Source organism: Bufo gargarizans, chromosome 4, assembly GCF_014858855.1.
Source record: "Bufo gargarizans isolate SCDJY-AF-19 chromosome 4, ASM1485885v1, whole genome shotgun sequence".
Taxonomy (NCBI): Eukaryota; Metazoa; Chordata; class Amphibia; order Anura; family Bufonidae; genus Bufo; species Bufo gargarizans.
In genome coordinates this window covers 217,685,840-217,697,991 of record NC_058083.1, presented here as the reverse complement: position 1 = coordinate 217,697,991, position 12,152 = coordinate 217,685,840, and the positions used below count along the sequence as shown (strand labels likewise).

General features: G+C 42.1%; 1 protein-coding gene across 2 annotated transcripts in view; it reads right to left on the bottom strand.

Moving 5' to 3' along the window:
• The window catches only part of LOC122936202 (major facilitator superfamily domain-containing protein 8-like), a 111,534-nt gene that overhangs the window by 59,494 nt on the left and 39,888 nt on the right, over positions 1–12,152 (bottom strand). For both annotated transcript variants that reach the window (XM_044292294.1, XM_044292293.1), the window contains exons 2-3: positions 10,361–10,435; positions 3,427–3,612 (exon numbers count right to left, since the gene is read on the bottom strand). In XM_044292294.1, the coding sequence (XP_044148229.1) occupies positions 3,427–3,589 (163 nt within the window). In that variant the 5' untranslated portion in view covers positions 3,590–3,612; positions 10,361–10,435. The remainder of the gene's footprint in view (positions 1–3,426; positions 3,613–10,360; positions 10,436–12,152) is intronic.

Below are 12,152 nucleotides of genomic sequence, written 5' to 3'. Positions count from 1 at the left end.
GTTTGCATCTGGTAACGAGCATTTAGGGCAGGCGTTTAGCCTTTCCCTAGCGGCAACAGTACTGTTTCCTTTGATATCGAAGCCATATATCGCTCGATGTATCAATTTAAAATGGGTCTCCCTCCATATTTCACTAGATACTGCTGTACGAACATTTTCCCATCCCCTCAATACATCTTCGGCTTCTACTTTAATGCTCAGTTCTCCCGTCCACTTCTTAAAGAGAGTATCCACAATGCCTGAGGAGAGTGTCTTCCTCACCCTCTGATATAGGGAGGCTATTGAAGGCTTGCCATAGCTAGGAGATATTATACCATCAAATTCATTTAGTGAAAACTCAGACACAGTATTTTTGAGTCTCTCTTTCAAGAATCTCATGATCTGATGATATGCTAGAAAGTGCCTCGAGGGTACACCATATATTGTTTGTAAGTCAATGAATGAATAGTACTGCGCTTTCTGTTTATCCCATAAATCCGAAACCTTATTTATCCCTTTACTTTCCCACTCTATAAATTGCTTGTTCAGTGACCCTGATTGGAATTCTGGATGCCGCCAGGGAGACAAGTATTTTGACATCAGGAAAGGGAGTCTATGCAGTTTCCTGGCTACCTTCCAAGCCGCTACAGTGTCCTTAATTAGTACACTATGCTTAATCAGCGACGGGAATGCCGAATATCTAGTATGCAATAAAGCATTAAGACTCCATGGCTTTGCCAATTGTGATTCCAGAGAGAAGTTAGAGAAATATGAGGATTGTCTAATCCAGTCTATTCCATACCTCAACAAGCTAGCCACGTTATAATGTCTTATATCAGGAAAGCCTATTCCCCCCTCTTCCCTAGTAAGCATGAGAGTTTTCAGTGCTATCCTTGATCTTTTTCCGGCCCATATGAATTTACGAAAAGCACTTTGTAGGGTATTATTGATTGGTTTTTTTAAAAATCGCCAGCCTGCCAGCCGCGATCATTGGCTGACAGGCTGGTGACCCGACCCCCCTCTACGAAATGCCGGCGCGAACTGCGCATGCGCGCGCGCATATTCGCGTCATCTCGCGTATATGCGTGACTGTGCGCAGCGCTGCCGCCTCCGGACCGCACATCTGCGTTAGGCGGTCCGGAGGCGGTTAAAGGGCTTCTGTCACCCCACTAAACAGTTTTTGTTTTGTTTTTTTGTGTACTTATAATCCCTATACTGCGATTTATCCATACATAATGTAATTAATCATTTTGGTTCAGTAGATTCTTCTAAAAACGTACTTTTATAATGTGCTAATTACCTGTCTACCAGCAAGTAGGGCGGCTACTTGCTGGTAGCAGCCGCATCCTCCTATCTTAAAGACGCCCCCTCCGCATGTTGATTGACAGGGCCAGCGAACGCGATTGTCCTCTGGCTGGCCCTGTCTGCCATCAACAGCTGGCCCTGTTATTCAGTCGGCGCAGGCGCACTGAGAGGCGGACGCTCGCTCGGTCACCCGCTCCATCTCGCTCCAAGTACACCCGGAAGAGAAGACGCCAGCGATGCTGGTAGCAGCCGCATCCTCCTATCCTAAAGACGCCCCCTCCGCATGTTGATTGACAGGGCCAGCGAACACGATTGTTCTCTGGCTGGCCCTGTCTGCTATCAAGATCTGTGACCAGCGATGCCGGCGTCTTCTCTTCCAGGTGTACTTGATGACGTCATCGGCGCAGGCGCATTGAGGATGGAGCGGGCGGCTGATCGAGCGTCCGCCTCTCAGTGTGCGCCTGCGCCGACTGAATACCGTTATGGCGCAGGCGCGAGATCTTGATAGCAGGCAGGGCCAGCCAGAGGACAATCGCGTTCGCTGGCCCTGTCAATCAACATGCGGAGGGTGCGTCTTTAGGATAGGAGGATGCGGCTGCTACCAGCAAGTAGCCGCCCTACTTGCTGGTAGACAGGTAATTAGCACATTATAAAAGTACGTTTTTAGAAGAATCTACTGAACCAAAATGATTAATTACATTATGTATGGATAAATCGCAGTATAGGGATTATAAGTACACAACAAAAAAAAAAAAAACTGTTTAGTGGGGTGACAGAAGCCCTTTAAGATCCAGCCATGCTAAATATGATTTTCTGCCATTTTTCAAGTGGTCTTAGGGCTGTTTCACACGAGCGGATGCCGTGAATGACAGCCAAGACCCGATGCGGACAGCAGAAGCACGGAGCATTAACATGATTGATAATGTTCCTGTGCCTCTCTGTGATCTCTTTACTATGAAATCACAGTGACAACTTTATCTCACTGTGATTTCATAGTAAAGAGGTCACAGAGAGGCACGGAGCATTATCAATCATGTTAATGCTCCGTGCTTCTGCAGTCCGCATCGGGTCTTGGCTGTCATTCACGGAGCGGATGTCACCCACGGCATCCGCTTGTGTGAAACAGCCCTTAAACTTTTGATCAGGACTGTACTATATAATTAGCAACTAATTAGTACCTTTATCCAGGGTTCCAGAACTAATTATTGCCTTTTCCAAGAAGAATGTTTTCTCTTTGTCATGAATTAGCTGTCTATGTCTAGGTTTTTTGGGTTCTACTGTATCAACACATTTAGCATCAGAGACCTCAGTGTTAATAGTATAACATTAAAGAGGCCCTGTCACCAGGATCAAGCAGGCATATATATGGCTTGGTAGGGTTGATCTAGCTGAATATAACAATACCTGTATCGTCATTGTAGGTCCTGGCGTTGTGGAGAAATGTAGACCTTTATTATTATGCAAATGAGCCATTGGAGCACCAAGAGGCAGGCTTATGCAGTATGAGTCCTCTAATCCAACGTTGAATTCTTGCGCCTGTTTATTCATTCACAAACACGGCACGTGCACGCGCCATTGCACCCAAAAGTGGAGGTGACTGCAGATGAAGCCAATGGCACCACCACTTCCGGGCGTAAAGATGTCAACAGTGTGTGTGCACTACTAATCTTCGCTGCTCAGCAAGCAGCAGAATATGGAGTGCGCACGCTCTACGTTTACGAACTAATGCAGAGGCGCAAGAACTCAATGCTATAAGTGAAGTCTAGTGCTGTCAATCTAAGGGGAGGGGGCATGTTTGGAGCACCAGGGGCATCGCATAAGCCTGCTTGGTGCTCCAAGGGCTAATTTGCATAATAAAAGTTTAAATTTCTCCACAATGCCGGGACCTAGAAAGATAATACAGGTATCGTTTTACTCAGCTAGATCAACCCTACCAGGCTATATACCTAGTTTATTAGGGTTGATCCTGGTGACAGATGCTCTTTAATAACATAACAGCATAATTGTTCTGCTAGTTTAATATTCGATTTCTCCAAACGCATTTTAGTCATGTGCAGGCATACCCAAAAAGTAGAGACATCTAAAAGCTGTACAGTTTTATCTTTCTGTAAAGCAGTAAAAATAAATGCTGTGATCATTTACCTGCAATCTCAAAGCAGTTGCTCAATAGGATGACGTTCTTAGTTTTTCCTGTACTGTCTGACCAATAACCAAACATGGGGCCAGACAATAGTTCTGTAAGGCTGAATGCAGATAGAACAAGACCTAGAAAGAATGGCTGAGCATCGAGTGACTGCAGGAACATCCAGACAGTGGGTAGGATCACAGCTAGAAGGATAAAAAGACAAAATACACATGAACTGTACAAAGCATACTAACTCTACATACAAGACAAAATTGATTATGTACAGTGGGATGCGAAAGTTTGGGCAACCTTGTTAATCGTCATGATTTTCCTGTATAAATCACTGGTTGTTACGATAAAAAATGTCAGTTAAATGTATCATATAGGAGACACACACAGTGATATTTGAGAAGTGAAATGAAGTTTATTGGATTTACAGAAAGTGTGCTATAATTGTTTAAACAAAATTAGGCAGGTGCATACATTTGGGCACTGTTGTCATTTTATTGATTCCAAAACCTTTAGAACTAATTATTGGAACTCAAATTGGCTTGGTAAGCTCAGTGACCCCTGACCTACATACACCGGTGAATCCAATTATGAGAAAGAGTGTTTAAGGGGGTCAATTGTAAGTTTCCCTCCTCTTAATTTTCTCTCAAGAGTAGCCACATGGGGGGTCTCAAAACAACTCTCAAATGACCTGAAGACAAAGATTGATCACCATCATGGTTTAGGGGAAGGATACAGAAGGCTGTCTCAGAGATTTCAGCTGTCTGTTTCCACAGTTAGGAACATATTGAGGAAATGGAAGACCACAGGCTCAGTTCAAGTTAAGGCTCGAAGTGGCAGACCAAGAAAAATCTCGGATAGACAGAAGCGACGAATGGTGAGAACAGTCAGAGTCAACCCACAGACCAGCACCAAAGACCTACAACATCATCTTGCTGCAGATGGAGTCACTGTGCATCGTTCAACCATTCGGCGCACTTTACACAAGGGGATGCTGTATGCGAGAGTGATGCAGAGGAAGCCTTTTCTCCGCCCACAGCACAAAAAGTGCCGCTTGAGGTGGGCTAAAGCACATTTGGACAAGCCAGCTTCATTTTGGAATAAGGTGCTGTGGACTGATGAAACTAAAATTGAGTTATTTGGCCATAACAAGGGGCGTTATGCATGGAGGAAAAATAACAAAGCATTCCAAGAAAATCACCTGCTACCTACAGTAAAATATGGTGGTGGTTCCATCATGCTGTGGGGCTGTGTGGCCAGTGCAGGGACTGGGAATCTTGTCAAAGTTGAGGGACGCATGGATTCCACTCAGTATCAGCAGATTCTGGAGACCAATGTCCAGGAATCAGTGACAAAGCTGAAGCTGCGCCGGGGCTGGATCTTTCAACAAGACAACGACCCTAAACTGCTCAAAATCCACTAAGGCATTTATGCAGAGGAACAAGTACAACGTTCTGGAATGGCCATCTCAGTCTCCAGACCTGAATATAATTGAAAATCTGTGGTGTGACTTAAAGAGAGCTGTCCATGCTCGGAAGCCATCAAACCTGAATGAACTAAAGATGTTTTGTAAAGAGGAATGGTCCAAAATACCTTCAACCAGAATCCAGACTCTCATTGGAACCTACAGGAAGCGTTTAGAGGCTGTAATTTCTGCAAAAGGAGGATCTATTAAATATCGATTTCCTTTCTTTTTTGTGATGCCCAAATTTATGCACCTGCCTAATTATGTTTAAACAATTATAGCACACTTTCTGTAAATCCAATCAACTTCATTTCACTTCTCAAATATCACTGTGTGCGTCTCCTATATGATATATTTAACTGACATTTTTTATCGTAACAACAAACAATTTATACAGGAAAATCATGACGATTAACAAGGTTGCCCAAACTTTCGCATCCCACTGTATTACTGGCTGTGTTCATAAGGTTGCATCACAAAGTAACTGGAAACCTGTATACCATTCACTGACAAGCTGATGCTTATAAGACTCTGCCTATTCTATTGAAATACCAAGACCATCATATTTATATTAAGCCCTGTTCAAATCACCCTACTACAGTGAAGGATGGTGGTGGAGCATCATGCTGTGGGGTGCTTTTGAGCGGATGGGGCAGGAAGACTGGTTAGCGTTGATATATGTTTAATGAAAACCCGTTCCAGAGTGCTCTGGACCTTAGACTGGGCTGAAGGTTCACCATCCAACAAGACAAGACAATAACCCTAAGCACACAGTCAAGACAACGCAGAAGTGGCTTAGGGACAACTCTGTGAATGTCCTTGAGTGGCTCAGTCAGAGCCCTGACTTCAATTTTATATTTCTGGAGAGACCTAGAAATGTCTGTCTACCAACGATCCCCATCCAACCTGACAGAGCTTAAGAGGATCTGCAGAGAAGAATGGCAGAAAATCCCCAAATCCAGGTGTGCAAACCTTGTGTCATCATACCCAAGAAGACTGGAGGCTGCCAAAGGTGCATCAAATAAGTACTGAGTAAAGGGTCAGAATACTTCTGTCAATGCAAGATTTTAGATTTTCCTTTTCAATAAATTAGCAAAGATTTTGAACATTCTGTTCTCACCTTGCCATTGGGGTGTTGAGTGCAGAATAATGAGAATTTTTTTTATTTCAACACAAGACCAGAAAATAACAAAATGTGAAAAAGTTAAAGCATCTGAAGACTTTCTAAATACACTGTATACCTCTAACAGGTGACTGCGATGCATCCTAAGTCTCCTACAGGATGCATAGCTATTCCACATTGCTAAAGAAAAGTATACAAAGTATACCAACCTGACAGAAGCTTCAAGAACATTTTTGGGTTCCATTGGGTGAATAAAGCAGTATACAGGGTGGGCCATTTATATGGATACACCTTAATAAAATGGGAATGGTTGGTGATATTAACTTCCTGTTTGTGGCACATTAGTATATGTGAGGGGGGAAACTTTTCAAGATGGGTGGTGACCATGGCAGGCATTTTGAAGTCGGCCATTTTGAATCCAACTTTTGTTTTTTCAATAGGAAGAGGGTCATGTGACACATCAAGCTTATTGGGAATTTCACAAAATTGGTTTTAACGTAAATTTATTCTTTCATGAGTTATTTACAAGTTTCTGACCACTTATAAAATGTGTTCAATGTGCTGCCCATTGTGTTGGATTGTCAATGCGACCCTCTTCTCCCACTCTTCACACTCTGATAGCAACACCGCAGGAGAATATCTCGCACAGGCTTCCAGTATCCGTAGTTTCAGGTGCTGCACATATCATATCTTCACAGCATAGACAATTGCCTTCAGATGACCCCAAAGATAAAAGTCTAAGGGGGTCAGATCGGGAGACCTTGGGGGCCATTCAACTGGCCCGCGACGACCAATCCACTTTCCAGGAAACTGTTCATCTAGGAATGCTCGGACCTGACACCCATAATGTGGTGGTGCATCATCTTGCTGGAAAAACTCAGGGAACATGCCAGCTTCAGTGCATAAAGAGAGAAACACATCATCAGTGTGTGAAGAGTGGGAGAAGAGGGTTGCATTGACAATCCAACACAATGGGCAGCACATTGAACACATTTTATAAGTGGTCAGAAACTTGTAAATAACTCATGAAAGAATAACGTTATGTTAAAACCAAGCACACCATTGTTTTTCTTGTGAAATTCCCAATAAGTTCGATGTGTCACATGACCCTCTTCCTATTTGAAAAAAACTAAAGTTGGATTCAAAATGGCCGACTTCAAAATGGCCACCATGGTCACCACCCATCTCACATATACTAATGTGCCACAAACAGGAAGTTAATATACCAACCATTCCCATTTTATTAAGGTGTATCCATATAAATGGCCCACCCTGTAGATAAGTTTAGTGTATGTGTCAGGAGCCTTACCCAAAATGTATGCCAAAAGTGGACCAAAACGTGACGTGATGCAAGTGGAAAAGTTATAGTGTCATTATTATTTATTTGAAAGCACCATTATCTCCAGGGCCCTGTACATCTAGAAACGTGGTATATATACACGACACGTGCGTACCACTGTAGCAGGTGACACGGTTATGACTGCGAGGGACTAATTTACTGCACTCACACAATCTTGCATTCACCTTCCACTATTTAGAAAAATAAAGAAATAAAAAAGACATATGGACATGTGCAAAGACATTTATGATATAAAAAGAATTATATCAAAGTCTAATACTTAACAGGTTGCGTGGTAAAAGTCCTTTGCTATCCTCGAGACAGGGAAGAAGATGCACAGATCCAATCAGATTGAGTCTCACGAGACTTCGCAAAGCAATAACTTCGGCTCATCGGAGCCAATACATTCTAATACTGTACGGAGCTCCTGCTCCGTACAGTATTAGAACAAAGTTTTACGCGAATTTTGCGAATCGACTTTGGATGTTTCATCCGAAGTCGATTCGCTCATCCCCAATTGTACTGTACTGTATTGCGCTCAGCCACATTCTACTGTGAGTGCTGCTGCCTTTTTAGCAGAACGGTAGGGGTTCTGGATGTCAGACCCCAACTGATCCAGAGGATAGGTCATCAGAATAAAAATCTCTGACTCTCTGCGACTTTTACCTGCTCACGCCAGGTCTAAAAAAAAGTGTAGATTAGGGTGCTGGAAGTGGGGTTCTCACCCCATATTTCATTTATTCTAACAACTTAGAAGTTTTGTTGCAAAGTAGTGATTTTTTTTTATTCCGGTGCGGCTGTATATAATAGTGTGACGTTTTCGGCTTACCGGCCTTCTTTAGACTAATGCCGCAGGTCTAAAAAAAGTGGGCATGGCGTGGGTGGGGGGTGGACAGGCAGGCCCGTCTCATTTATAATTTTCTACAGCTGTTTTAGGTGTATAAAATGGTCTAAAACGTAAGAGAGCTTGGAAGCTGCCTTACATTTACACGCGCTGGATATGCCAAAGTTATGGAGAGGTCGGTACCTCTTCATAACTTCGGCAGATCCACCGCCAACGCAGGAGATTATTAAGACCAGTGTATAAAACGCTGGTCTTAATAAATGACCCTCTAAATATTAAATGTAAGTTCTACAGGAGGTGGGGAAGCATGCAAAAAGGTATGGGGTGTTTGGGCTTCATGCGAAACCTGTGATGCACCAAACGCGATAAAATTTATTAACAAATATGTCTCAACAGAATGATGTACAACCTATGATATATTCACTCATTGCTCTGTAGAGCCATGCTGTCTCTAGGCCCACTGCTGTGACAAGAGCCTCAATGTCTGGGCCCTTCATGAACTCCAATGGGATTGAGCGATTTGCAGGTGTGAGAACCTGTGCACACCCAATAAAATAGTTCAAATGGTGTTGGCATTTCATAGGCATATGCTAATTGGGTCACAAATGAGCTGAAGGTGCTCCCTTACCATACACATAAGACTCAGTGCAATATGGGATATAAGACATAACTCATGAAATCACAACACATAATATAAAAGAAGCACAATAAGCATGAACTTATTAGCAGACTGGTATAGAGAAGGGGCCCCTGCCTGCGCGGGTTTACAATCCATTTACAATATTCTAAGAAAAGAAACATGTAAAGCAGTGCATATGCACTCCTATACCCATGATAGCAATTATTTGCAATGCCAAAAATTTATTTTTAAATATTGGTACACCCACAGGTGTGTCTGTGCCAAAAATCTGTCCAAAAAGTGTCGCAAATTGGTGTGACTTGGCACATCTAGGGTTTGATCTCTTTTTCTGACCTGCTTGACAAGGGGTGTGGTTCAGCAGAAAACAGTAGGAAGGGACTAAGTTGCACCATTTTGCACCCCAAGTCTGGCCTAAATATTTGTCTCAAAGTAAACCAACTAATAGTTGGTATAGAATCAGAGAACAGTGTCTATACCAGCACCACATCTATCATCCAGCCCGAGCCTCCATGATAAATCTGGTGTCGGTCTAGATGATTGGGAACAATCTTGTTGACTGATAATTCACCCGTGTAAGGCTACTTTCACACTAGCGTTCGGGTGTCCGCTTGTGAGCTCCGTTTGAAGGGGCTCACAAGCGGCCCCGAACGCATCCGTCCAGCCCTAATGCATTCTGAGTGGACGCGGATCCGCTCAGAATGCATCAGTCTGGCAGCGTTCAGCCTCCGCTCCGCTCAGCAGGCGGACACCTGAACGCTGCTTGCAGCGTTCGGGTGTCCACCTGGCCGTGCGGAGGAAAGCGGATCCGTCCAGACTTACAATGTAAGTCAATGGGGACGGATCCGTTTGAAGATGACACAATATGGCTCAATCTTCAAACGGATCCGTCCCCCATTGACTTTCAATGTAAAGTCTGGACGGATCCGTTCAGGCTACTTTCACACTTCGAAATTTTTTAACAATATAATGCAGACGGATTTGTTCTGAACGGAGCCACCGTCTGCATTATATGAGCGGATCCGTCTCAGACGGATCCGCTCTGAACGCAAGTGTGAAAGTAGCCTAAATATGCTACCGATCACCCAACAAGCAGATTACCATTACTCATCGTGTCACTGGGAGTTCCAGCGGTTATACCCCTTTCCCAATTCATCCAGTTTTTTAAAGATATCTAGCATATCTTACATTTGATGTAAAACCCGCTTTAATATAATTAAAGTGGTTGTCTCACTTCAGTAAATGACATCTGCAGGGTGGTCGTAACCATGGAAACAAGCTGTCTATAATATGATGGAAAAATGAATGAAGCCAGTAAAGGAGGCAATATGGACAATCACAATACATTAGTAAGTGCCTTGTATTAACTTCCTCTACATGATAAATGCCTTTAGCTGAAGTGAAACAACCCTTTTAAAAAGGTGATATCCAGCATTATCAGTGGCCCAGGAGTTGTTCTATGGGATATCACCAATTCATGACTTTTTGGTGATAATTATAGAGTGCAGTTAACAAACAGAAATAGAATACAAACCATATTCAATGCCACTCAGCAGAAAGATTAATCCTATTGCAACATTTGTCAGTTTCCGCTTCCTCTGCAGCAAAACTGGAGAAAAATAAATAAATACATGCCATTATAACACAGGCAATGGCCACAAAGTGGAAGAAACAGAAAATATACGCTAACCACATATAATTCACAGGTTGACACAAACTACAAATATTTTAAAAATAAGCTTTCCTAAACCTATCTGATGCCAGCAGATGTAAGATGTTCCAGTTTTCATATATTTTTCTTAGAAACCCGGAGGAACGTTGACTGGCTTACTATACGCCTCATGCACTTTCCATAAGAAGAAATAATATCCCAACCAATGCCTCTCAGACAGCAAAGCAAAGAAAGAGCCGAGTTCCTGGTACAAGACACTTTTCTTTTGGAAAAGATAGTAGATTGCATGTCTTTTCCAGAGAAGCATTTTAGGGGGATACGAGCACAGCAATAAAAAATATAAATTATTATGAAAAAGCATTGATTGAACAGTTTGAGGCTACAACCAAAAGCTGTAGATGCTAGGGATAAGCAAATCAATTGGAATCCATCCTGAAAAAATAAAAATTGTATTCTAAAAAAGAAAGACAATTTGCATAGCTATGTGTTTTTGGGGAAAAAAAAAAATTAATTTAGCTTTTCAGACAAAAAAAAAAAAAGATAAGAATGGCAATTATTTCTGATTCCAGCTGATGGCAGACATGCTAATTTGCATATATTTTTCAAGGAAATCAAGAAGAGCATTCCCTAGCCTACAATAGTCATCACATATATTAACTGGTCTCCATAATAGAAATAGTACCCACCCAAGGCCTCTCAACTAGAAAAGCTGATTCCATCAGCTTTGCTCCAACAAAGGGCTTCTGTGCTGAAATAGATATTTTGGTGTTTTTTTTACAGCACAAGTATGTTTAAAAAGGCTGGACAATAACTGGAAGGATATGCTGTAATTGTGAAACACTCAGCTGAATTACATGTGTTTTTATGTATTTTCACATGAGGATGTCTCTTTATTTGTCTGAAATTATTTACAAAATGTTTACGCTTGTTAGAATTAAGAATGAGCAAATCCATTTTACCATTTTGGGATTCATTTCAGATGAACCAGAGAAAGACCCCCTTAAGTAATATTCAACTAAAAGATAGATAAGAGAACTAGAACATCCCAACCAGGATTACACTTCTCTCAATGAGACATACAAGCTAACCCTCTTTCCTGAGAGAACCTTGCTTTGCTTGGTTCACTGGCCTTAGGGGGTAATCTTCAGGGTGCATTAGGGAAACCAAACAATATGCATGGCGAGTATTGTATGCCAGGTGACACTAATCTTGGCTTCTAGGAATAAAATATGCAAATTTACATATCTTAATTCGGCTTACATGCAATAAAGGCCAATATGAATATCTTTCCCAGAAACCCAGAGGTATGCCAATTAGCTTGCCTGAAAAAATAAAAATAGGGGATATCCTAATGCCAGTAGAATTAAAGTTAAGCGAATTTGCATCTATTCTTCTCTGAAAAAAACTGTGTTGTCTGGTATAAAATAATCATGAATAGTTTTTGGTCTCCCTAATGATAAAGAGCACAACAAAGAGTACTCCTCAAGGCCAGTAAGCTAAGCAAGGCAATCTTCTCTTAAGACATTCTGGTTCTTTGGGCTTTCTGGAAGGCAGAGCTAGCTTGCATGTATTATTGAGACAAGTGTAATCCTTGGTAGGATATTCTAGTTGTTTTGGATGGAAAATTACATTGCATACCTCGCTTTCAGTTAAA